General features: G+C 50.7%; 3 protein-coding genes across 3 annotated transcripts; 2 read left to right on the top strand and 1 right to left on the bottom strand.

Moving 5' to 3' along the window:
* The first annotated feature begins 3,183 nt into the window (after window positions 1–3,183).
* Window positions 3,184–6,563, top strand: LOC117061496 (spectrin beta chain, non-erythrocytic 4-like). Its single transcript, XM_033174332.1, has 6 exons — window positions 3,184–3,238; window positions 4,464–4,487; window positions 4,816–4,895; window positions 5,255–5,311; window positions 5,405–5,596; window positions 6,214–6,563. Exons 1-6 carry the CDS (start codon window positions 3,201–3,203, stop codon window positions 6,561–6,563), a joined length of 741 nt encoding a protein of 246 aa, XP_033030223.1. The 5' UTR covers window positions 3,184–3,200.
* Window positions 6,564–7,056: 493 nt separating this feature from the next.
* MRPL24 (mitochondrial ribosomal protein L24) lies at window positions 7,057–14,271 on the top strand. The gene is made up of 6 exons (XM_033174916.1): window positions 7,057–7,094; window positions 9,637–9,824; window positions 11,945–12,040; window positions 12,180–12,283; window positions 13,652–13,782; window positions 14,007–14,271. The coding sequence occupies exons 2-6, from the start codon at window positions 9,642–9,644 to the stop codon at window positions 14,141–14,143; spliced, it is 651 nt and encodes a 216-aa protein (XP_033030807.1). The 5' UTR covers window positions 7,057–7,094; window positions 9,637–9,641; the 3' UTR covers window positions 14,144–14,271.
* Window positions 14,272–14,614: 343 nt separating this feature from the next.
* RRNAD1 (ribosomal RNA adenine dimethylase domain containing 1) lies at window positions 14,615–20,528 on the bottom strand. Its single transcript, XM_033174915.1, has 9 exons — window positions 20,511–20,528; window positions 19,783–19,952; window positions 19,317–19,444; window positions 18,814–19,030; window positions 17,449–17,511; window positions 17,187–17,333; window positions 16,137–16,810; window positions 15,395–15,579; window positions 14,615–15,157 (listed from the first exon to the last, which is right to left on the bottom strand). The coding sequence occupies exons 2-9, from the start codon at window positions 19,876–19,878 to the stop codon at window positions 15,039–15,041; spliced, it is 1,629 nt and encodes a 542-aa protein (XP_033030806.1). The 5' UTR covers window positions 19,879–19,952; window positions 20,511–20,528; the 3' UTR covers window positions 14,615–15,038.
* Window positions 20,529–24,192: the final 3,664 nt, after the last annotated feature.

Raw genomic sequence — 24,192 nt, 5'->3', positions numbered from 1 at the left:
TATGATGTTGGAGGGTGGGGTGGTGGTCTTGAGCTACAGGGGAGGCAGTTTTCAAATGTTAATATAAGAGCTTTTGCTCCATAGTTCTAGGTTCCTCTCCTCCCTCCCTGCGTGGGGTGAGTGGGGGACCCTGTTGCAACAGTTTAATAAAGATCAGGCTTATTAGCTGCTTTGCTTCTCAATAGTCTCTGGTTGGTCTCTGTTATTTTCTCCTACTGATAGAGAACCTACATAAGGACTCTGCACAGGCTCTTGGATACCCCATCAGGGATAAAGGAGCAGTTCTTTTTCTTATAACACTGGTAGGATGGAGACTTTGTGGTTGAGAAGTTCCCAGGTCCTGGAATTGAGGAGTTCAACAGTTCTGGACAGGGTTGCCGTGCCCCTGAAGGGACAGTTGCGTAGTTTAAAGGGGTGCACCTAGATTCACCTCTGTCCCAAATGACTTCTGTGGTGAGGGGGAGCACCCTGTTGCCAGCGGGGAACCCCCTCCCACATGAAGCAGGGATAGCCACCAATCTGGAATGGCTTTAAAAGAGGATTAAACAAATGCATGGAGGAGGAGAGAGCTTTGCCCAAGGGCTGCGCGTATTCTCAGCTGCAGCCCTGCACACAGACAAACACACAATTCTGCAGTGGTGTCCAAACGTTTTTCAAAGAGGGCCAGATTTGATGAAATGAAGGGCTGTGAGGGCCGGCCAAAGGGCCAACCAAAATTGCTTGCCTTTTTTTTTAGGATTGAAGTTGTTGAGCTTTTTTTTTCCCCCCCCAGGAAATAAACTGCCACAGGGGCCAGATTAAACCAGCAGGCCGGTTGAAAGGAAGTTCTCTTGAGGCCAGTGGGAGTTGCTTAATCTGAATAAAATCAAATAAAAAATTCCTTCCAGTAGCACCTTAGAGACCAACTAAGTTTGTTCTTGGTGTGAGCTTTCGTGTGCATGCATATCTGAAGAAGTGTGCATGCACACAAAAGCTCATACCTATAACAAACTTACCGGTAGTTGGTCTCTAAGGTGTTACTGGAAGGAATTTTTTAATTTAATTTTGTTTTGACTATGGCAGACCAATATGGCTACCTACCTGTTACTTAAAGCTCATACCAAGAACAAACTCAGTTGGTCTCTAAGGTGCTACTGGAAAGAATTTTCTATTTTGTTTTGACTATGGCAGACCGACACGGCTACCTACCTGTTACTTAATCTGAGTAGACGTTTCTGGGATGGAGCAAATACCCTAAGGTTGGATGGCAATATGTGCTTGAGGCGGCAGCGCCTCACTGTGGCGAAGAGAGGAAACAGCAGGCTGTGATGTCCCCTCAAGGATTCAGGGACATTTTATAATCAAGAGAAACATTTTTGTCTGCCTTGAAAACATCCAGTGCTATTTTTCTAGAAAAAGAGGTGCCGGAACTCACCATGAACTCCCCATTTGGTCTCTTATAATGGCAATGGCGCCCACCTGACAGGTGCCGGAGCTGAGTTCAGGTGAATTCTGGCTGAAAACACCCTACTTTTTGATATCACACCTAATAGCAGCTATTTTGTGGTCCTCATCAAAAAACAGATGTGAGTGAACATATTGTGAGGAGTCCTTCCTATTTCAGGAACCAGCTTTCCCCCCCTAAAATGAAATTCTTTCAACATTTGTTTACCTTTATTCATTTATTCATACAATTTATACAGTCCTTGATTTTACGGGGGGGGGGGATGCCCCAAAGAGGCTTACAAAGAGATAAAACGAAAATAATAATTAACAGCAATACTTTAAAACTTAGAAAAAGTAAAAATACTGAAACAGATTACGGCTCACCTCCACTTTCTAAGCACCTGGACAGAGTTCTCTAAACAAGGGTGCTTTTAAGAGGCTCTGAAAAGAGCACCGCGGAGGCACCTGCTCGATGTCAACAGGCAGGGAGTTCCCAAGGTGTAGGTGCCGCCACACGAAACGGCCGAGTTCTTACAAAGATGGAACGGAGATTATGTGGCACCTGTGGCAAGGCCAATTCTACCGATCGAAGTGGTCGAGTGCGCACATGTGGGGTATTTTGGTCTCGTAGGTAAACAGGTAACGATAACATACGGGGGAAATAATGGAGAATCCCACCCAGAAACTGGTGTTTAGGTAACACATGCAAAACAACAACCAGATGACACAATAAGTTATTAAAGGGATAAACAGTTTAAATTAACAACCACCGCCACAAAAAATAATGTGAGGGGAGTCCTCTGGTTTTTGTTTTTTAGCCATGCCCATAGTAAAACCATGCCAACCAGTTAGAAAAAGAGTCCTTGTGTCTCAGGCAGGCGAGACCCAGCCAGATGGGCGGGGTACAAATAAAAATTTATTATTATCAGGCCTTAGGCAAATTTTATTGCTTCATTTTCCCACCAGTGCTGTTTGCCGATTTGTCTGAAAAGCTCCCCCCTGGGTCCTTCCAGGATCCCATAAAATCATAGGATCGTGGAGCTGGAAGGGGCCCCAAGGGTCATCTAGTCCAACCCCCTGCAATGCAGGAATCCCTGACGGGTGGGCACACAACCTCTGCTTAAAAGCATTCAGTGGAAGAGAGCCCACCACCTTCCGAGGGCGGTAATACAGGCCTGGCTGGCTGCTAGTAGAAGAGAAATTTAAGTAAAGGTTTAAACTGTGGGTAGGCAAACTAGGGCCTGGGGGCCGGATCCGGTCCAATCGCCTTCTCAATCTGGCCCGCGGACGGTCCGGGAATCGGCGTGTTTTTACATGAATAGAATGTGTCCTTTTATTTAAAATGCATCCCTGGTTTATTTGTGGGGCATAGGAATTTGTTCACCCCCCTCCAAAAAATACTCCAGCCCCCCACAAGGTCTGAGGGACGGTGGACCGGACCCCTGCTGAAAAAGTTTGCTGACCCCTGCAATAAAATTAAAATTGTCTCCCCGAAAAAGATCGAGGAGACCCACCTCTGGACATTCAGAGGCATTAAAGAGGCATTTGGAAGAACATCCGCCTTACAAGTGCAGAGGTTTCCGTGTTCGGTTTGGAGTTGTGCTTTCCCTGGATTGCAGGAAGAGACCAGGCTGTGTTCTGGCCCACGGTTGAGCAGGTGGTGACCTCACAACTGGCCACAGATTCTGGCACTCTCGGTTCCCCGGAGATCTACGAGGATTCCAGGATGATTTCCTCTGTTTGGAGCAGAGGCTGCTCTCCTCCTCCGTTGCGCGATGAAGTGCTGGTTCTCCTGCAACCACCGCTGCCGCAGGTAAAGCACAGGTGAAACATCAGGGGTTGTCCTCAAGCCGAGGTGTTGCTATGGTTCGTTCCAGAGGTTCTTTCTGGTTCTCGGCTCAGCTTGCGTGCTTTTGCACCAATGCAGACCTCTGGCTTTGGAGGTGGGGGGGGATCAGTGTGGCCCTCTGGACCTCTCCGTCAGCTACACTCCTCGCCAGCCCTGCTTTGCACCCTCTCTAGGGATGTGTCTGATCCTTCCTTTTGCTTGCCTGGATGCAAAAGAGGTGTTTGTGTGTGTAGAAACCGGCGTAATGTACCAAGTAAAAGTTTATGTTGGTTACTCTGCTCACTTTTGGCCCTGGCCCAGCTCACCACCAGCATGTGGCCCTCAGAAGGTATTCCAGAAAGGAATACAGCCCTCAGGCTGCAATGCATTATCGTGTCTCAAAATGGTAAAGTTGGAAGAGACCCCCAACGGTCATCTAGTCCAACCCCCTGCAATGCAGGGAGCACAGGAGTCCCAACCTCTGCTTCAAAGCCTCCAAGGAAGGAGAGCCCACCAGCCTCCAATAAGGCCATTCTAACACAGTTTTAAGCCTTTTGGGAGATTGATTTTTAACAACTGCATTTCATACGTTTTCAGCTTGTTGCATTTTGTCCGCTTGGAGTTGTGTAAGCTGCCTTACACAGTGGGCGGCGCTGTGGGTTAAACCACAGAGTCTAGGGCTTGCTGATCAGAAGGTCGGCGGTTCGAATCCCCGCGACGGGGTGAGCTCCTGTTGCTCAGTCCCTGCTCCTGCCCACCTAGCAGTTCGAAAGCATGTCAAAGTGCAAGTAGATAAATAGGGACCGCTCCAGCGGGAAGGTAAACGGCGTTTCCCTGCGCTGCTCTGGTTCGCCAGAAGTGGCTTTGTCATGCTGGCCACTTGACCCGGAAGCTGGACGCCGGCTCCCTTGGCCAGTAAAGCAAGATGAGTGCCACAACTGGACCTAACAGTCGGGGTCCCTTTACCCTTTACCCAAGCTGCCTTGAGTCCCAGTCCGGGAAAAAGGCAGGATATGAATAAATATAATAATAAGCATGTAATCAAAGAATAACCCTGCTCCCACTTGGGTGCTAACCCCAACTCTGCAGGGGAGCCCCCTGCTTCTTAGCCTGGCTTGGCAACCCCCCGTGTGGCCCAACAGTGGGTCGGCTAGTTGACTGGGATCCTTTCGGAAGGGCCTGTCTGATCCGCCTCCTTTTCCTCTTCCAGATCCCGCTACGAGGAAGACCACAGGTGAGGGGGTGGGCCTCTCTGGGACCCTCCACTCGGGACTCTTTGGCTTTGCTGGGCCAAGGATGGGAGGGGGAAGGCCAGAGAGACTGTGCGGTTGGGGTTGCATTGGGGGCTGGAGTGGGAACCCCCTGAGAAGCTCTTGGCCACCCTCCCCGGGATTCCTAGACTGCTCCAGTGACTCTCTCGGCTTTTCCCACCTTCCAGGGTTGTCATGGGGATTAAAGGAGGGGGAGAACCACACACAAAGGCAATAAATTTAAGAAAAGGAATGAAATAAAATTAGGGTGCGAATATTCGGTGCCATGAAGACTCCCGCTCTTCCTCGCAGGCTGTCGGAAATCAGGGAGGAGGGAAAGCGAGAGAAGGGGAAGCAGGAAGGCGGGCCAAAGGAGGCGGCTGTCGGAGAAGGTGAGGAGCGGGTCTTGGGTGGGTGGGGGCTCAAAAGCACCCCAAGGGTTTGCTCAACGGAGAACTGCCTGCCCTGGGCGCTGGCACAGACCCCAGCAGAGAGGAGCCTGGGGGGGGGGCGAGGTGGCAGAAGGGCAAAGGCCTTGGCAGACAGGTGTGTGGGACGGAGGCTCACCTGCAAGCACAGGTGGCGCTTGACTTCCTTGGCTCTCCACTGGGGGTGATGGTGCAGGAGAACCTCCTTCTCCCTTACCGAGAGACATTCCAGGATCAAACCAGAAACTGGGCTGGCTTCTGTAAATCCGGGACTGTCCCTGGGAAATAGGGACACTTGGAGGGTCTGCTATCTTCTTTTCCAGGCTGTCCTCGGCGGGCACCCAGAGCTGAGCCACAGCCAGACGGGGCAGTTGAGGATGGTAAGCGAAGAGAGAGGGTGGGTGGGGGGACAGAGTGGGGTCGGGCGCACCCGGCCCCCCTTCGCTTCCTGGCCTGCTGGGTTTCTCTTTTAGGTGACGATCCGGAAAGCCCTGCCAAGGCCCTCCAGCCCCTGGGCACCCTCCCCTCCCAGGAAGCACCCGGGGAAGCCCAGCCACCCTCCTCCCAACCCGCTCCGAGTTTCCCGATTCCCCACCATGAGATTTTGGGCTTCATTCAAGAGCTGGGGGCAGCACAGGAGCGTCAGTCTCGCCACCGCCGGGAACGTAAGTGGGGGAGGGTGGGCCGCTCCCCCTGCCCCCCAACAAGATCCCTGTGCCCTCCTCCTCTTCCTCCTCCTCCTCCTCAGGGAGAAGGGTCTGCTCCGGCTTCATGAGCATCTCTGCTTCCATTTTAAAAACAAAAGCAAGTTGCTAGTCCTTAAGGAGGCTGCAAAGATCTGGGGTGTGTGGGGGGGTTGCTTTTTTGGGGGGGAGACAACAGCTGCCGAAACGTCAGGAGCCCGAGAGGGGCAATGGATGAATGTCTGTGGGGGCTTTGGTGCCCTGCCTTGCCCCCCCGTCCCGGGGCCAAGTGAGACTAGAGCAACTCACACAGAGGCTGGCTGGCCAATTGTTAGGGATTGTTTCGCTGTGATTGTTGCATTGCAGAGGGTGGGTCTACATGACTCCCTGGGGTCCCTTCCAAGTCTATAAAAATAGCAAAAGCAAAAAAATAAAAAATAAAAAATACCCTGCTTGCTTTTTGCAAAATGACACAACCCTCCCCCCCCCCACCGCTGCTGCCAATGTTCCTCCTGTTCTGTTTGCAGCAAGCAGGGTGCAGGATCTGCCCCTCCCTGGGGCATCCACCGGGACCCTCAACGCTGCTCTTCTCCCCGCAGGGAAAAAGGACCTTCGCAGCTGCCACGACTGCCTGAAGTCCGTCAAGACCTTGAAGGAGAACCTGCAGGAGGTCCAGGGGAGGCTCTGGAGGGTGGAAGCCAAGCTGGGCATCTCCGTGCCCCCTCACGAGCTGGGCCTGGACCTGGAGGAGGACGAGAAGGAGCCCCCCAAGGAAGGAGGGGAGGGCGAGGAGAGCCCCCCGGCCTGGGTGCCCCCTCCAGTGCCCCCGCAGCCTGGAGATGGGGCAGCGGAGCAGAGAAGCAGGCAGGAGGCTGGTGAAGATGCCAAGCCAGAGGCGGAAGCAGGCGGACCCACGCCACCATTCCACTGGCCGGGTGGGGCTTCCTGAAAACAAAGAAAAGCCTTTATTTTTTCATTTAATAAATATATACCTTGAATAAACTTGTACAGATTACATGTACAGATTACTCAAATAACGGTTTGTGTTCCTGGAATGAAATTATGTATTCTGAATTGTCTTTTTGTTTGTTTGTTTGTTTGTTTTCCTTTTCCCTCTCTTTCCCCTTTCCCCCTTGTTTTTTCTGTTTTTTGAAAAAAAGAAATATTTTCTCCCCCCTCTTCTTTTTGGGTTCATTATTGCTATTTGATTGTAAAATTAACAAAGCTTATTAAAAGAAAGAAAGAAAGAAAGAAAAAAGGAATCTCACGAAATGCCATATCCACAAAAGAAAACTCCATAGGCGCCTCCCCAATGCAAAGCGCATCTCCCTCCTTCGACTTTCCTAGCTCTGCAAACAGCTGGCGGGGTTCCCTCCCTCCCTGATTACTACAAGTCCCAGAATGCACCGCGCCGGCCCCCGCCCCCTTTTGCCTTCTTTTGCGCGTGCGCATTCTTCCTGGGGAGGCTGCGAGGCAGAAGGTGAGCGAAGGCGAGTCGGTGGCGGGAGCGCGTGTGCATGGATAGATTTGGGGGGCACCTCCTCCTCCTCCTCCCCCCTGCAAAACAGGGGGACAGCAGAGGGCCCCCCGAGGCCGGGGTGCAAATGGGCTGGGGTCGGGAGAGGGGGCTGCCCTCCTGGTGAGTTCGCTTTCAAGGTTCTAGTCCTCAAGGAGGACCAGGCCAATTCAGGGAGGAGGAGGAGGAGGAGGAGAGGCCCCCGTGGCTGTGCTGTGTCGGATTTACGTATAAGCTAAACAAGCTATAGCTTAGGGTCCCACTTTCTTGGGGGACCCCCCAAAAATTAAAGTAATATATATATATATATATATCTGGATGTACATTTCCAAAATACAGGATAAAAAACAAATAAAATAAAACCTACATACAGCAATGTTGTGTAGGCTCCTGTGATGTAAGTAAGGGGCCCCGTCTGCTAGCCTGCTCCCTAAAATATCACCGGTTTGCTTATTTCTATATATGGGGTGCCTACATTCTGCATGGACTTTTCAACAATTACTTTGATAAAATACATATTTTGTTATGTGCAAATGGCTTTAGATACCTATTAGGTCCAGAAATTACCATCTAGCATACATTGAACACAAAAAACAGCGACCATTTGTTGTGGACAAAGGACAGCTGGACATATAAAGGTAAAGGGACCCCTGACCGTTAGGTCCAGTCGCAGACAACTCTGGGGTTGTGGCGCTTATTTTGCTTTACTGGCCGAGGGAGCCGGCATTTGTCCGCAGACAGTTTTTCTAGGTCATGTGGCCAGCATGACAAAGCTGCTTCTGGCGAACCAGAGCAGCGCACGGAAACGCCGTTTACCTTCCCGCCGAAGGGGTACCTATTTATCTACTTGCACTTTGACGTGCTTTTGAACTGCTAGGTTGGCAGGAGCAGGGACTGAGCAACGGGAGCTCACCCTGTCGCGGGGATTCGAACCACCGACCTTCTGATTGGCAAGCCCAAGAGGCTCAGTGGTTTAGTCCACAGCGCCACCCGCGTCTCTTAGATGGACATATAAAGGGCCCCATTACCTTCAGCAGCTTAGGGCCTCGCCAAACCTAAATCCGGCCCTGGGTTGGCGGCAGCAATGCTTCTGAATACCAGTTGCTGGAAACCACGCGGGTGGGGAGTGGTCTTGTGTTCAGGTCCTGCTTTGGGGCATCTGGTCGCTCCCCCCCCCCCCGAGAACAGGATGCTGGGCAAGATGGACCCCCTTTGGGAGCTGATCCGTGAGGGCTCCGTGGATGGAGCCTCCAGGTCCAGTCTATCTGGATTCCTAGCTCCCGTGGGGGGGGGGTGGTATCTTTATTGCTGTATTTCATTCTGTATTCCGTATAAATCAGAGGGGAAAATTAGGACAACTGAGCAAAATTCAAAGATGCAAACCAAAACGATCAAAGAAGCACTTAGAATGAAATAGAATAAAATAGCCAAGTCCAAGGATGGACCGGCATCATTATCCCATTGTCAAGCAAAGCTCCAGATTTGCCAGGCTCTCGAAAAGGGTCGTTTTGAAAATGAAGTTTTTGCTGTATATTGGTATCTGAAGAAGTGTGCATGCACACGAAAGCTCATACCGAGAACAAACTTAGTTGGTCTCTAAGGTGCTACTGGAAGGAATTTTTTTATTTTTATTTTGCTGTACAGGTTATAAAAGAGTGCCACATCGTATGAAAAGTGTCTGGAGGTTGCAGTCTTTGTCAAAATCTAAGATTATGTGTACTAATTCTCTCTCTTGTAGCTCTGTTCCAGAGTGAGTTGCTCCCAAGCTTTCCCTGTAAGATTTTGGGCTGTTTTCCATTGAGTTGTAATTATTAATAGTGCGGCCAAGATCATATATGAAAACAATTATTCTGATAATATATCTACACTACAATTGTAGCATCAAAAATATGCAGAAACGTTCATTTTGGACAACAAACAGTCGTTTCTTGCGTAATATTTATTGTTTCTGTCAAAATTGAGTTCCAGAACTCTTGCAACAACTGGCATTTCCACCATAAATGACAATATGTGCCAAGTTCACTGCAACCCCTCCAAGAATCCTAGTTGGAAGGGACTACGGGGGTCATCTAGTCCAACCCCCTGCAATGCAGGAATCTTTCACCCAGACTCGAACTCATGACCTTGAGATTAGGAGTCTCATGCTCCACCAACTGAGCTTTGATTCTATGAATCAGGTGATGTAGAAGGAATTATATTTTTTTAAATTTGCAAAGCGGTGCGATACTATCTGTGTAATAACTCTTTCCCCAAGAAAACTGGAAGCAGATTTTAGGTTCTGTGGAGACTTTGACGCCTGTGGGAACCAGATGCTGAGCTGGCTGCAGCCCCGTGGCCCTCACCCAGCAGCCAGGCTCTCCTTCTGTCCTTGGGGCGACCCTTTAAGCCGCCCACATGGCTTGAAGGATGTTCTCCCCGGCCTTTGTCGCTGCTGCTGTGCTCTGGGTGCAAAGGCCCAGGGTGACCCCCTTCACCAACCCCTCCCTGAGCCTCTCTTTCCCTGCAGGGACCATGAGGCTGTCCGTCCTCCTTGCCGCGGCGGAGAAATTCAAGCCGCACCCCGGCTACCGCTATGGCATGAACCGGCCCGGCTCGGTCGCCGACAAGGCCAAGAACCCTCCGTGGGTCTGGCGGAAGAGGATCCCCGTGGAGCCCATCAAAGACGAGGACTGGAAGTTCTTCAAGGGCGACACGGTGAGCTCTCTCCCTGCTCTCAGCTACCCGCTTGGTCTGTGCCGCTCACTTTGGCAACGCTTGACCGCTGCCGAGTGAACTCTGTGGGGCGGCCCTCGGAGACAACCCTCGTTCCAAACACGCCGCCTGACCTCTTGCCGAGGGGGTGATGTTTCAGATGCGCCAGGCTGGTTTCCCTACAACTGCAGTCCCTGCCTGGGTTCGAACCGTTGGGCTGAGTGGGGTTTCCGTCACAGTGAACGCAGAATGCTGCAGCACGATTGCTGACGGGAGTGAGGCCTTGTCAGCGTATAAGAACCATTTTCACTGGTTGCCGACTTGCTGCCGGGCCAAGTATAAGGTGTTAGTAGTAGAATATGAAGCCCCTAACAATTTGGGGCCAGTTTACCTACAAGATCGTCTTGCCGCATATATTGCCAACCGACCACTTTGATTGGCGGAAATGACATTGCCGCGGGTGCCGCATAATCCCCGTTCTGAATCTGAACTTGGTTGTTTAGCAAGGCAGCACTTGCCCTGTGGAACTCCCAGCCTGTTGACATCAGTACTCCTTTTGGCGCCTGAAAAAAACATTCTTCTTTTAGACATAGCCAGTCTAGATGCTTAGAAACCTGGTGTGAATTTTAATCTGTTTTAATATTTTTTGAACGTTTTAAAAGATTGCAAATTGTTATTGATTTTATCTTTTTCGTAAACAGCTTTGAGTTGTTGTTTTTTAATTAAAAAAAAATCAAGTGTTGTATAAATTTTATGGAGGGAAACAAACCAAGTCTATCATGGCCTGGGCCCCAAACATTGCAGGAAGCTCCTCGCCTGACTCCCCCCCCCCCCCGCACTTCCAATAATCCTGGTGAGAATTCCTTTGGCGAGGGGGAAGGGACTTCTCAGCTGTTGCCCCAAAGTTGTGGGGCAATCTTGCTCCTCTGTTCTCCATGACATCTGGACTTGTCGTCGTTCGCCTGTCTTCCCTGATACATATTTTACCTCCGGCTAATTTTATTTACTTTTTACTGGTGCATTCCTTTTTAAAATATGGTTTTACTCTCTTTTTTTGTACTCCAAATTGGCTGCCTTGAAAAGCAGCTGGTAATTGGTTCCCTCTCCCATCCTAGAAGAAAAAAATATATTTCTAGTTTAAAATTGTTTGCAAAACAGCAGCAGTATAACTTCAGGTGCAGTCTCATACAAACAGGTTATTAAATACCACTGGGTTCTTGAATAATATTGTTTGTTCTTACTGTTCTCAAAACTAGGTGTACTGTAACATGTACGCACGAGACGGGGGCCTTTTTGGTGGTGGCTCCCCCACTGTGGAATTCACTCCCTCGGGAGTCTCACCTGGTGCCACATTTATCTGCATTTAGGCACTGAGCAAATTCTCTTCCCTTGGGCTTTTGGCCCTTAATTTCAAGGGTGGCATCCTGGCCTCCTTTAGTGGGTCAGGATCCGCAAGTCCTGCCTTTGAGTTGTGTGTTTATTTTTTATTTTGGGGGGGAGGTGGGCGCTGTTAATCTGGCTTTAGCGTGAGGTGATTTGCGTTACTCTGAGAAAAGCAGGCGACAGGTTGATAACATTTATTTCCTAAAATTTATACACTGGTGGGTCGTAAATGCAACCACCTCAACATGGTTTACTAAAAAAGGGGCAAGGCAATAAAATTAGCAGTGAGAAAAAATTAGCAATGATAGTTTAAGACGTTCCAAAAGTTAAAAAAACAGTAGGCTAAAACAAATTAAAACTCTCACTAACTTGCCAAGCACCTAGGTAGCCTTGCCTGAACAAGAATGTTTTTTAGCAGGGACTGAAAAGGATACAGCGAAGCTGCCTGCCTGGCGTCAACATGCAGAGAGTTCCAAAGGGCGCCTGCCTGATACCAATAATCCTAATAAATAAGGTGGCATAACTCTGCCTGGCTGAAGAGACTATTGCAGCCCTTCAGGCTTGGCCCATTGGCCATTCCTGCCCCGGATCAGCAAGGCAGGCGGGTCTCTCCTCTTGGCCAGAGGTCAGGATCCACGACGGTCCCTTGCCTGTCCCTTGGGGCAGCTGACCCAACCGGGGGTCTTCCCTTCCTGCCAACCCCCACCCCCACGTACAATGCCTCCCTCTTGTCGTTTTAGGTCCAGATCCTGAAGGGGAAGGACTTGGGCAAGCAAGGGATGGTCTCCCAGGTGATCCGAGAGCGGAACTGGGTCGTCCTGGAGGGCCTGAACGTGGTGAGTGATGGTGGTGGTGGTGATGCTCTTGGGCTCCCCCCCCAGGAGAGAAGTGGGGTGTTCTGGGGGCTTTGGCCCCCTGAGACCCTTTTGTGCTCTCTGGCTCAGTCTTCTTCCCTCCTCCCCCCCTTTCTGGCAGCACTACCGATACACGGGCAAGTCCGGCCCCTACCGTGGGATGTACATGGCCAGTGAGGGTCCGCTGCTGGTGAACTGGGTGTCCCTGGTCGACCCCACCGACAGGTAAGGGGGCAGGGCAATACTAAGAACCCGCCCCTTGATCGCCATTCCTGAATTCATTGCTTGCGATCCCTGCATGGCCGAGGGTTGGACTTCAGGGGCCAGCAAACTTTTTCAGCAGGGGGCCGTTCCAATGTCCCTCAGTCCTTGTGGGGGGCCAGACTATATTTTGAAGAGAAAAATATGAATGAATTCCTATGCCCCACAAATAACCCAGAGATGGATTTTAAATAAAAGGACATGCTGATTCCCGGACTGTCCGCAGGCCGGATTGAGAAGGCGATTGGGCCAGATCCGGCCCCCGTGCCTTAGTTTGCCTGTCCATGGACTAGATGGCTCTTTGGGTCCCTCCAAACTCCATGGTTCTGTGATCCCACAATCTGCGGGGGACGAACGCCGTCTCCCCGAAAGCACCGTGGATTCGTTTCCAGAGGTTACGCCTGCCTCTCTCCCCTTCGTTTACTTAAGAGCATTCCTAAACTGCTGAATGTTCTAAAAGTCTCTAAACAGCAGGCTTGTTCGCTGGACGAAGAGGAAAACCCTTTCTAGCTTTCCATTGTAATTTATTGTATTATTATTATTATTATTATTATTAAACTGGCCATCACCCCAAGGCCCCAGGGCCGTTTCCTGCGATTTAAACGCAACCTTAAAAACAGTTTTGAACAAGTTTGATCACAGAAATAAGGTGGGGCCTAAAAATATATTTCTCAAGTGTCCGAAGTTAGGTCTGTCTCCGGAAGCTGTAGAATGAAAGTGTCAGGATTTTTTAAATGAAGATTTAATATTATTTGTAAACCAACCAGTGAGATTAAGGATGATTAAGGGGTATTTAAATACTGCTAGGTAAATGAAATATCTATTGTTGTTCTTTTCTGTTATTATAACAAACACCTGGGGACTAATTTCCCCCGTTGGCCATATGCTCAAAGACTGCAGACTTTGGTGTTTTTAAGTGAGGCATCAAATGCAACAGGGTATAAATAATAAAATTATTATCATCATCAGTGCTTTTCTTCTAGGAAAAAGGGTGCCAATACTGCATAACCTTGAGCACCCCCAGAAAAAAGCACTGGTATTTGTATCATTGTTGTTTAACAGTTTGATGATTGATCCACAGACTAAGTTTAGTTATTTATATTTCTTTAAAACTATACGCCGCTCAATTGTAAAAATTCACAGCATGCAGAAAATTTAAACCCACACCAACTTCCTAAGCATCTGAGTGGCTTAAGCAAGAACGTCTTTAGCAGATGCTGAAATTCAGATTGAGCTTCTTTTCAAACACCCCCCCAAATAAACCACTTCCCCATCCCCGCTGGACTGTCCCTGGGCCCCCCTCTCCCCTCTCATCTGCCCCTTGCCCCCCAGGCAGCCCACCGAGGTGGAATGGCGCTACACGGAGGAAGGAGAGAGGGTGCGCGTCTCTCTCCGGACCGGCAGGATCATCCCAAAGCCCTTGGAGCAGCGGGACGACGGCATCATCCCAGAACAATGGACAGGTGAGTGGCTCTTCCGTTTGGGAGTGGGGCTGGTATGGAGCGGATTTCCATGGGGGAAAAGGGAATCCTGACTGCCTGTTGCCTCGGGCGGTGTCCTCTGTCACCATGTGGACTAGAATCCTGGTTCCGGGTTTACAGGTCTTGCACCATAGCATTAAAAAAAACCCCCACACCCAGTCTCCTACTTTCCTGCTTTCTCTTCTCCTCCTGCCTTGCTGCTGAAGACTGCCCCAAGGACACGTCGGTGGAGGATGCCCTGGAGAAGACCTACGTCCCTTCCTTGAAGACGTTCCAGGAGGAGATCATGGAGATGATGGCCATCGTGGAGACGCGCCGCTTCAGAAAGTCCTACTGGTATTGAGGCCTTTCGTCCCGCGGATCTGTGCCCGGCTGCCTGGACCCCAAGAGACTCTCAGCTTTGAGGGGAGACCGAGGAGGAGGCTGAGATGGGGGCTGTTGCCTCCTGATAAAGGACTCCCTAAACGGCAACCTGAGTGTGTCTTTGTGTGTGTGGAGGTGGCCGTTCCCCTCTGGCAAGTCTTATCTATACCGCCTTCCTGTATCGCCACCACCCATGAGGCGGTTTATAAGCCCTAGAAGCAAAGGAACAATCTGGTCCGAGGCAGAGAAGGTCGCAGTAAAAGATAGGGCTTTTGGATAAACAACTTGCATCAAACGAATAGTCAAGAATATAATAGTACACAGTGATAATAGAAGAGCGACACAATAGTACACGGTAAAATTCATTCTGAAAATATCAGGTAAGCAGAAATCTGCTCTCGACAGTTGTGTTGATAAGTTGAAAACATCCAACACATTAATAAAAGCAGCTGCAAAGTTACAATGCATAAAATGCCACAGTGCATGGAAAAAACACAGAAAATGATGGAAATGAGCAGCCAAGTCACTCGAATAACTGAAATTTCCTGAAGTCGTCCCTTCCCAGCTGCTTTCTGCTGCTCCTAAAGCCCCATCCTGTGAGAGGCCGTTCCTCGGCTGGACTTGGTGGTGGCTGAGGGTGTCTTGCCCTCCTTTGCATTTCCTTGCTGGGTGCAAGGTGTCCGGCTGCTCATCTCTCCAGGCCTCTGGGAAGGGGGAGAAACCTCTGGATCTCTACCACCCGCCCTGACCCATTCCTGGCCAGGGATGATGGGAGCAGGAGCCCCCGTTTGTGTCCAGAGTGCCCACGCCCTGCTTTCCCCCTCCTGGGGTGTGGGGCAGGGTGTGTGGGTCCAGGCGTCGCCAAGCGGTCTCCCTCAGTCTTCCGCTGCCACGTCCAAGAGAGCAGAGCCCAGGGGGGTCTTGGCCGCCACCAGCACCAGGTTGCGGGGGGAGAAGGCGGGGTCAAAGAGCGGGAGCAGCTGGCAGTGAAAGCCTGTTTGGGGAGGAGAGCCTGGTGAGGGTCCTGGCTGCGCTTGGGGGGGGGCAGCTGTGGGGAAGGCTGCTTGGAGCAAGGCCCTCCCCTCCTCAGCGGGGCAGGGAGTTCCCTGGAGGGGTTGATGTCCACCCCTGGTGCTCGTTCGTGGAATCGCAGAGTTGGAAGGGACCCCCAAAGGCCATCTGGCCCACCCCTTGCAGCGCAGGAATTGGGGCTGGGGAACCGCCTGCTTACCTTCCTCCTGCAGGAAGATCATCCGGTCGAGAAGCAGCAGGGTCTCCACCAGGGGGGCCAGCAGGAGGGCCAGGCTGAAGAAGGCCACCACCTTCCCCTCCTGGGCCAGCAGCGCCTGCAGGGGGCCAGGCTCCAGCCTTGCGTCAGGGTCCACCCCCACCCTCGCCAGGCCCAGGCGGGCGTACCTGGAGGCGGGAGAGAGACGTGCTGAGCCCCTGCGCTCGGGCTGAAGCGCAAAAGGTCTCGGGGAAACCCCACCCACCCGTGCCCCATTTGGGGGGTGGGGTTCCTTTTGGTTTCCACACCCATTAGAACTGTAGAATTGCAAACTTTGTATTTATTTTTAATATTTTGTTGGAAGCTGCCCAGAGTGGCTGGGGAAACCCAGTCAGATGAGCAGGGTAGAAATAATAAATTATTATTACATTATATTATTTGCGGGGTCCCCCAAGGGTCATCCAGTCCAACCCCCTGCATTGCAGGAATCACATCTAATAAGGTTCATGGCTACTTACTGGCAGCGCCTTGGTTTCTGGGGCCAACATTTGCTGTACCCCCACCCTATATCCACACAGGGCTGTCCTCCACCCCCACCTCCAAAATCCTCGGGGACATTTGGGGCCACAGCTTTAACTGACTCATAGAACCAGAGAGTTGGGCGGGACCCCCAAGGGCCATCTAGCCCCACCCCCTGCAGTGGAGCTGCCTGGCCTGGTGCTCGCCACCCCCTGGGCTCACTCACTCGCCAAAGGTGAGCCGGTGGGCCTTGGCGATGGTCTGCACCCCCAGGCGCTTCTTGGCCGGGTCAGCAGCCCGGATCACCGTCTCCAATGCTGCGCGGAAGCAGTGAGTCCTGAGGGCAGCGCTCTGGCCCTTGAGCCTCCGGGCGTAGTCCTCGAGGGCGTGGCAGGCCCCCTCGCGGGCCTTGTAGGAGAGCTGGTGGCCGGGCAGGGCGGAGACCCAGGCGCTCAGGGGGTAGCCGGGCTCTGCGGGGCAGTGCAGGGGCCCAGGGCCCGGTGGGATGGGGGCTTCTGCCGTGGTGAGCTTCATGTAGCAGCAGGCCACGGAGGTGATGCCCGCCACGTGAGGGCAGCGGGCAAAGTGGCGCAGGAGGGCCACGCTCAGGTCGCCACAGGCGTGGAGTCCCGTCAGGAGCAGCTGGCGCCCCTTGGGAGTGGGGCAGACGGGTGCGCTGCAGGCCCCACATTCCCGGGAGCCTGGGAGGTCCCCTCCCCCAGAATCCAGTCCTGCCGTCTCTCTGGGCCAGAAGGTCCCAGGGCTGCCTCTGTCCACCGCAGGGCCACGCTCCTCCTCTTCTGGGCACTGCAGCAGTTGACAGAACTCGGTCCACGGTGCTCCAGGGTCCACCCAGCCAACCACGTGCCTCGGCCCCTCGAGAGCGATTCCGCTGGGGACCTGCAGGGAAGCAAAGAGGGAGATGGTGTCGCCCGGAGGGAGAACCAGGGAGGAGCTGGGTGAAGCCAGGACCCCTGCCTGGGGACTAGGATGGGTTTGGGCCAGCCTTCCCCTAACCTGGTGAGCTCCCAGAACAAAGGTATATGGCTCTGTGCAAGGTACGTTCCTATGTCAACCATTTTTTCATAAACCATGAGGACTAGAGTCCTACTTTATTTTGAGAGGAAGAGCTGTGGCTCAGTGGGATGGAGCCTGCTTTGCATGCGGGAGACCCCAGGCTCCATCCCCGCTGGCAGCATCTCCACACAGGGCTGGGATTGGCTCCCTCTGCAACACACCACACCCCCTCCCCAACCCTGACGTTCTGCCTTCTCACCTGCCCTCGTGGCTTGGCCCCCTCTTTCCTCAGCGCCTGCACCAGCTCCTGGTCGAACTTGGCAGCCTGGGCGACCAGCCGGGGGTCTCCCTCGATGGCGGTGACGGAGAGGCCCAGGCCGAAGGCCAGGAAGCGAGACAGGTGGCCCTGGGGGAAGGGGGGGGGGAAAGGACGGCAGGGAGAAGACACTATAAATAAAGCCGACTTTGCGAGACTCCGAAAAGGAAGAGCAACCCGAGAGGCCTCCTGCATCCCTACTTACCTGGCCAGCGCCCACGTCAACCACCTGGCGGCATCCCGTGAGGTCACTCAGCCGTTTCACCATCTGCGGGGGAAACGGGAGTCAGGGAGGCCCCTGTGGAGCTGGCCCCCAGGACCCACTCAGGGAGCGAAGGTGGAGGGACCCCTTGGTGGCTTCAGCAAGCGGCAGCGGCTGCTTCCCAGGAGAGGAGGAGAAGGGGCAGCAGCAGCAGGAGAGGAAACCAGGTGTGGCTGGAGGAAGAGGTGGAAGGGAGTGTGCGAAGGAAAGGCTGGTGGGCAGGGCCACAGGGGCATCAGAAGCACAGCAGTAGTTCCTGCAGTGACCACCACCACCAGCAGCTCTGGCAACAGCCCCCCCCCAAAGCAAATGCCTTGCTTGGACCCTATGACAGGCTGTGGAGGTCTTATTCTGGGGGCTGACTGGTTGGCACTGACTCATAGCAGGGCCTTTTCAGTGGTGGCTTCCTGTTTGTGGAATACCCTCCCTCGAGCCATGATCACTGCAGATGGTGACAGCAGTCACGAAATTAGAAGACGCCTGCTTGGGAGAAAAGCAATGACAAACCTAGACAGCATCTTAAAAAGCAAAGACATCACCTTGCCAACAAAGGTCCGTATAGTTAAAGCTATGGTTTTCCCAGTAGTAATGTGCGGAAGTGAGAGCTGGACCATCAAGAAGGCTGATCGCCGAAGAATTGATGCTTTTGAATTATGGTGCTGGAGGAGACTCTTGAGAGTCCCATGGACTGCAAGAAGATCAAACCTATCCATTCTCAAGGAAATCGGCCCTGAGTGCTCACTAGAAGGACAGATCCTGAAGTTGAGGCTCCAGTACTTTGGCCACCTCATGAGAAGAGAAGACTCCCTGGAAAAGACCCTGATGTTGGGAAAGATGGAGGGCACAAGGAGAAGGGGACGACAAAGGATGAGATGGTTGGACAGTATTCTCGAAGCTACTAACATGAGTTTGGCCAAACTGCGGGAGGCAGTGAATGATAGGCGTGCCTGGCGTGCTCTGGTCCATGGGGTCACGAAGAGTCGGACACGACTGAACGACTGAACAACAACAACTCCCTCGAGCTGTGCCCGCCTCCCTCATAATTGGCTTTCAGGAGGGAGTTTAAGACCTTTGTCTATACCCAGGCTGGCATCTGATGTGTGCTCCTGGTGACCCCAAAATCCCTGTTTGGTAGAAAACAAATGCCCTGTTTTGAGAATGCTTTCCGGTAGTGGTGTGTTTGCCACCCTGGGCAGGATGTAAAAGGAACACTGGGCCTGGCAGTGGGGGTAGCAGTTCTCGCCTCCTTCGTGACATGCAGCTGGGCTCGCTTACTCGAGCCGCCCGCCCTCCCCAGCTCAGCCATACCTGCCCCAGCCGCCGGATCTCGTGCTGCTTCTTGGGCTTGACGTGTTTCCGGAAAAGGGAAGGGAGCCTGGAGCTCTGGCACTGGTTGTCCCGGAACTCTTCCGGCCTCCCGGCCTCCTTGGACTTGCCAGCCCAGCCGCTGAGCCTCCTGGGGAATGCCAAGGTGTCGGCAGAGGCTTTGAAGGCCAGCAGGGAGAGTGGCCAGACCGAGCTGTACCTGAGGGGGGGGCGAGGGAGGGAGGCAAGCGGTGGCAGGTAACGAAGCCACCCACATTCTCATTCGTCTTTAATGGCGGGGCGGAGGAGGGACAGAAAATTAAATTCACTATACGGTCTCTGTGTTTTTAAGCAGTTGCTCAGGAACCGTGAGAAAAGTACTCCACTGGGAGCCCCACACCCCTTTGGCCCCCCCAATCATGCAAGGGGGGGGGTTCAAATGCACCCATTTCCGAGGAAGCATCCTTGAGGCTGCCCAAGGAAACCCACAACACCCTCGACCCTACCTGGCTTCTTCCTCTTTGGCGTGTCTGTTTTCCAGCAGGAGGGCGGCCAGCTGTGGGGGCTGCAGGTCAGCCAAGGCGGCCTGCCAGGACAGCGGGAGGCTGCCCCACAGATTGTCCGTGAAAAACTCCTAGCAGGGAAGAAAGGGGGTGGGGGTGGGGTGCAACAGGGTTACAGTTGCGTGCTTCTTGCCCACCACCCTCCCCTTGAAGAATCCTGGGAAATGCAGCTTGTTAAGAGTGCTGGGAACTGTAGTTCGGCGCAGGAAAACTATAGTTCCCAGGGTTCTTTGGTGCTTTAACTGTATAGTGTGCCTGCAGCCTTGCATCCCAACCCCTCCCAGATTCTTCAGGAAAAAGCCCAGGACCCCCCGCCCCCGCTCATCATGCGGATCCCAGCGAGGCCAGGGTGCCCCCCTTCCCCAGACCCCTTTCTGCCCCACAGCAGTGGAGATGGGGGCTGACTCACAATGATGTAGGCATCTGTAATGAAGCTGTAGAGGGAGAGGACGCGGGTGATGTCGGCCGCTAAGCGCTTCTGGGCTTCCAAGGAGAAGCCGGCCATCGCAAGGAGACTCAGCCGAAGGGAAGGCAGAAGAGGGGAACCTGGTTTCACTGTGGCTTAATGGATGTTGTGCCCTGCAGTGGTGAAAAGCAGGAAATAGTAATAGTAATAATAATAATAATAATTAATAATAATAATTAATAATAATATTAGGGCAGCTTACAGATAACAAAAGAGCAGCTGAAAACACATGGGAAGACAAAAAACAAACACAATTAAGCGTTAATCGAATTAAAACTACCGTATATTGCGGCGTATAAGACGACTGGGCGTATAAGACGACCCCCAACTTTTCCAGTTAAAATATAGAGTTTGAGATATACTCAAGCACAGATTTTCCACCCGGCGTATAAGACGACCCCCAACTTTTGAGAAGATTTTCTTGGATTAAAAAGTAGTCTTATACGCCAGAATATACTGTACATGTATGCATGTCTCTGTCTATCTCCCATCAGGTGTCAAGAAAATAAACAACTATCTGACTTTTGGAAGACGTCTGAAGGCAGCCCTGTTTAGGGAAGTTTTCAATGTTTGAAGTTTTATTCTGTTTTTAAAGTTCTGTTGGGAGCCGCCCAGAGTGGCTGGGGAAACCTGGCCAGGGGGGCAGGGTAGAAATAAATAATAATAATCACCTATCAATGCACGTTCTGTTAAAAACACAGAGATAGTTACAATAAAAACGGCACATTAAAAGCAGCATTAAAAACAGATCCCTTCAGGGCAGATCCAAGGAAGGCGCTGTTCACGCCAGGCAGGGCACCCAGAGAGAAAGACAGGCAGAGATGGAGAGAGAAAAAGAGAGAGAGGGAAGGAAGGGAGGAAACCCAGGCAGATGGGCAGGGTATTAATAATAATAATAATAATAATAATAATAATAATAATAATAATAATAAGGAAGGAGAGAAAGAGAGAGAGAGTGAAAGGAAGGAAGGGAGAGAGATAGAGAGAAAGATTGGCGGAGATGGTGTGAGGAGAGTAGGCCGCTCTATCCCGTGGCACCTCTATGGTCCCTGCGCCACCAGAGTGACGGGGGGGGGGAGGGAGGGCCTTTCCGTCGCGCCGGAAGCATTTTAGCCATGTCCCGGAAGAGGTCCCTCGGCCCGGAAATCCCTGCTCTATAGCTAAAGCTCCCGGGGCCCCTGGGCCTCATTCTGCGCCTCTCCTTCGTCGCAGGCGGAGCTCTTGGAGTAAGTTGCTCGTCTCCCAAACTGACTTTTCCGACCTCTCCTCCTCCCCCAGGGTGACGGGGGTTGTTTCGGGTCCTCTTCCCGACTCTGTGGCGAAAGGGGCGCTATTGGGACCCCCCCCCGCCCTCCCCGTAAATCGATAGATAGATACCCCCCCCCCCGGCCTTCGCTCCAGCCCTGAGACACTTGGCCTCTGACTTCGCAGAGCAACTGATGGAGGCTGGTGGGGAAAACATCGCTCCCCGTGGGGAACCTGCGGGGTTCGTGATGATGATGATTTATTGATATACGCCGCTCACCTGGCCGAGTTTCCCCAGCCACTCTGGGCGGCTCCCAGTCGAGTGTTAAAAACAATACAGCATGGGTAGACAAACTAAGGCCCGGGGGCCGGATCCGGCCCAATCACCTCAATCCGGCCCACAGACAGTCTGGGATCCAGCCTGTTTTTACATGAGTAGTGTGTGTCCTTTTATTTAAAATGCATCTCTGGGTTATTTGTGGGGCATAGGAATTCGTTCATATTCCCCCCCCCCATTATAGTCCGCCCCCCCCACAAGGTCTTGAGGGACTGTGGACCGGCCCCCCGCTGAAAAAAGGTTGCTGACCCCTGCAATACAGCATATACTCCAGATGTTGCTGAACTACACCCCCCCCACCGTCCCTGATAATTCTGGCCCCTGCTTTAACCAGTTGCTGTTTTTGTTTAAAATCTATTTAAAATTCAAAAAGTACATAATTATATGTGCACTAAACATAGTGAGGCATAAATAAAAGAGAGAAAGAGAGAAACAGAACCCATGGAGAAGGGAAAATAAAGGGGGCAGGTCGGGGACGACAACCCAAAACTGCATATTTTACAAGGTTGCTATTGAACTTCACCAGATCTTAGAATCTATAACAGTATTTGTAAGAATCTGTGTTTATATGCATGTTGTTCATATGTTGCTAGTTTGTACAAGTCTTCGATCCAATCATAGAAAGGAGCCTCATTTTTTTTCTCCAGTTCATTAGGATTAGTCTCTTTGCCGTGGTAAGGGCACGGAGAGTCCACTCGTATTGTCCTTTTGTAAGGTTCCATGTGCTGGGTATATAATTCAAGAGGATATTTTGCTCTATAAATGTAAAGTTGTTCCGTACAGTTCAGTTACCTTCGGCCAAAAATCTTTGAACAATGAAAAAACACATGTTCCAGAGAAGCATTATCCCTATTGCATTTCCAACTGCTGGATACCTTAGGTAGCCCTTTTTTTGTAGTAACCTTTATACATTTTACGCACAAACATAGATAACATAATTAGCAAATCATACAAGATGAAGAGATAAAAGAAACAAGTACAATAAATACGTAAATGAACAAATACTTATAATACAACATATTACTATTGACTAACAACTTAAAATCACTAACTTCCAATCATTCTCACTATACTGTTTCTGTCCTTATTTATTTCACAGATTTATAAAGCATATGTGTCCAATAAATTATATAATCCAGTATAATATCCAATACATTTTATTGCTTACAAGTATCAATCTAGTTCTGCAAGTATTTTTTTATCTGCACAGTTTGTATTCAAATAGGTTTTAAATGTTTTCCATTCTCCATACACTTTCTGATCTGACACTCCTCTGACTTTCCCAGTCAATTTGGCTAATTGTAAATACTCTTTATCATAAGAATCTGCCATTCTGCTACCGATGGTAAGGTTTTATTCTTCCAGTTTCTCGCTACTATTGTTCTAGCTGCCGTAATTGCGTACATAAACAGTGGCTTTATATTTTTTTAAAAAATTATTTTGGTAATATACCCAGCAGAAAAATTTCTGGTCTTTTTTTAATGTAAATTTGAATAATTTTTTAAGTTCACTTTAGATGCTACTCCAAAATTCAGATATCACTTCACAGTTCCACCACATATGGAAGAAAGATCCAATGTCTTTTTTACATCTCCAGCATGTTGACGATTTCCCCTTAAACATTTTGGCAAGTTTTAAAGGGGTATGGTACCCATCTGTATACCATCTTCATTGTGTTTTCTCTGAGATTATAACATGCCATGAACTTAATATCTGTTCTCCATAGTCTTTCCCACTGTTCCATATAAATACTGTATCCCAAATCCTGTGCCCACTTCACCATCACGTCTTTAACTTGTTCTTCTTTAGTTCCCCATTCTAGTAGATCAGGCATGTCCAACAGGTAGATCATGATCTACCGGTAGATCACTGGACGTCTGTGGTAGATCACTGGTAGATCAGTGGCTCCCCCCAAAGAAGCTAAAAAACTTTGGCTGCCCTAAAAAAAAACTCCTTTGCCCTGCACCCCTAAAATGACCTGAACCATCAAAAAAAGGGCTTTCCTTCCTTTTTTATTGAAAATTGTTGTTTATGTTCCAAACGCAAATAAAGATAAAAATAAAAAACAACTTTCCTCCTCCCTAAAGAAGCTCAACAACTTTGACCTGAACCCCCCCAAAAGGGGGTAGATCACTGCCAGTTTTTAACTCTGTGAGTAGATTGCAGTCTCTTGGAAGTTGGCCACCCCTGTAGTAGATAATCATAGATTCGTGATACGTGTTTTCCTTTATTGTGGGTTAATTCTTTCTCAAATCTTCTTGTTTCTTTTGTGATGCCTTCTCTCTTGTCTATGCACAATCTTTGATTTTACTGAAAGTACTGAAGCCAGTCTGACAAGTATCCTTTGATTTCCTCGTATTTCTTCAAGGTTGGCTTGTCTTTATCCATCTCCAATAATAATCGGTATGTAGGCCACCTTCCCTTCATATTCCTTTCCCCCCCCACCACTGTTGTTTCGACAGGTGAGGTCCACAATGGTATCTTTGGCTCCAGTAATCCTTTATATTTAATCCAGATTTTATAAAGTGATTTCCTTATCACATGGCTCAGAAATCCCTTGTGGACTCTCACCTTGTCATATATTAAGTAAGAGTGCCATCCGTACCGATTATCATGGCCTTCAAGAACTAACAAATCAGTTTCTTTTAAGATAATCCATTCTTTCAGCCATACCAATCCTGCTGCCGCATGATATAATTCTAAGTCCGGAAGCGCAAAACCTCCTCTCTCTTTTCTATCTACGTATTAGTAGTTGGTGTTTAATTCTTGGC

The sequence above is a fragment of the Lacerta agilis genome, chromosome 17 (genome assembly GCF_009819535.1).
Source record: "Lacerta agilis isolate rLacAgi1 chromosome 17, rLacAgi1.pri, whole genome shotgun sequence".
NCBI lineage: Eukaryota > Metazoa > Chordata > Lepidosauria > Squamata > Lacertidae > Lacerta > Lacerta agilis.
This window is presented reverse-complemented; position numbering and strand designations above follow the sequence as displayed.

Bases quoted from the DNA above. Each gene is read 5' to 3' on its own strand.
- LOC117061496 (XM_033174332.1), top strand. From the start codon at position 3,201: ATGAAGTGCTGGTTCTCCTGCAACCACCGCTGCCGCAG. The intron at 4,896-5,254 runs GTGAGGAGCGGG...CTTCTTTTCCAG, and splicing joins GGAGGCGGCTGTCGGAGAAG to GCTGTCCTCGGCGGGCACCC. The intron at 5,312-5,404 runs GTAAGCGAAGAG...TTTCTCTTTTAG, and splicing joins AGACGGGGCAGTTGAGGATG to GTGACGATCCGGAAAGCCCT.
- MRPL24 (XM_033174916.1), top strand. From the start codon at position 9,642: ATGAGGCTGTCCGTCCTCCTTGCCGCGGCGGAGAAATTCAAGCCGCAC. The intron at 12,041-12,179 runs GTGAGTGATGGT...CCTTTCTGGCAG, and splicing joins TCCTGGAGGGCCTGAACGTG to CACTACCGATACACGGGCAA. The intron at 12,284-13,651 runs GTAAGGGGGCAG...CTTGCCCCCCAG, and splicing joins CTGGTCGACCCCACCGACAG to GCAGCCCACCGAGGTGGAAT.
- RRNAD1 (XM_033174915.1), bottom strand. From the start codon at position 19,878: ATGGCCGGCTTCTCCTTGGAAGCCCAGAAGCGCTTAGCGGCCGACATC. The intron at 16,811-17,186 runs GTGAGAAGGCAG...GCTTCCCTGCAG, and splicing joins GGGCCAAGCCACGAGGGCAG to GTCCCCAGCGGAATCGCTCT. The intron at 15,158-15,394 runs GTAAGCAGGCGG...CTCCCCAAACAG, and splicing joins GATCTTCCTGCAGGAGGAAG to GCTTTCACTGCCAGCTGCTC.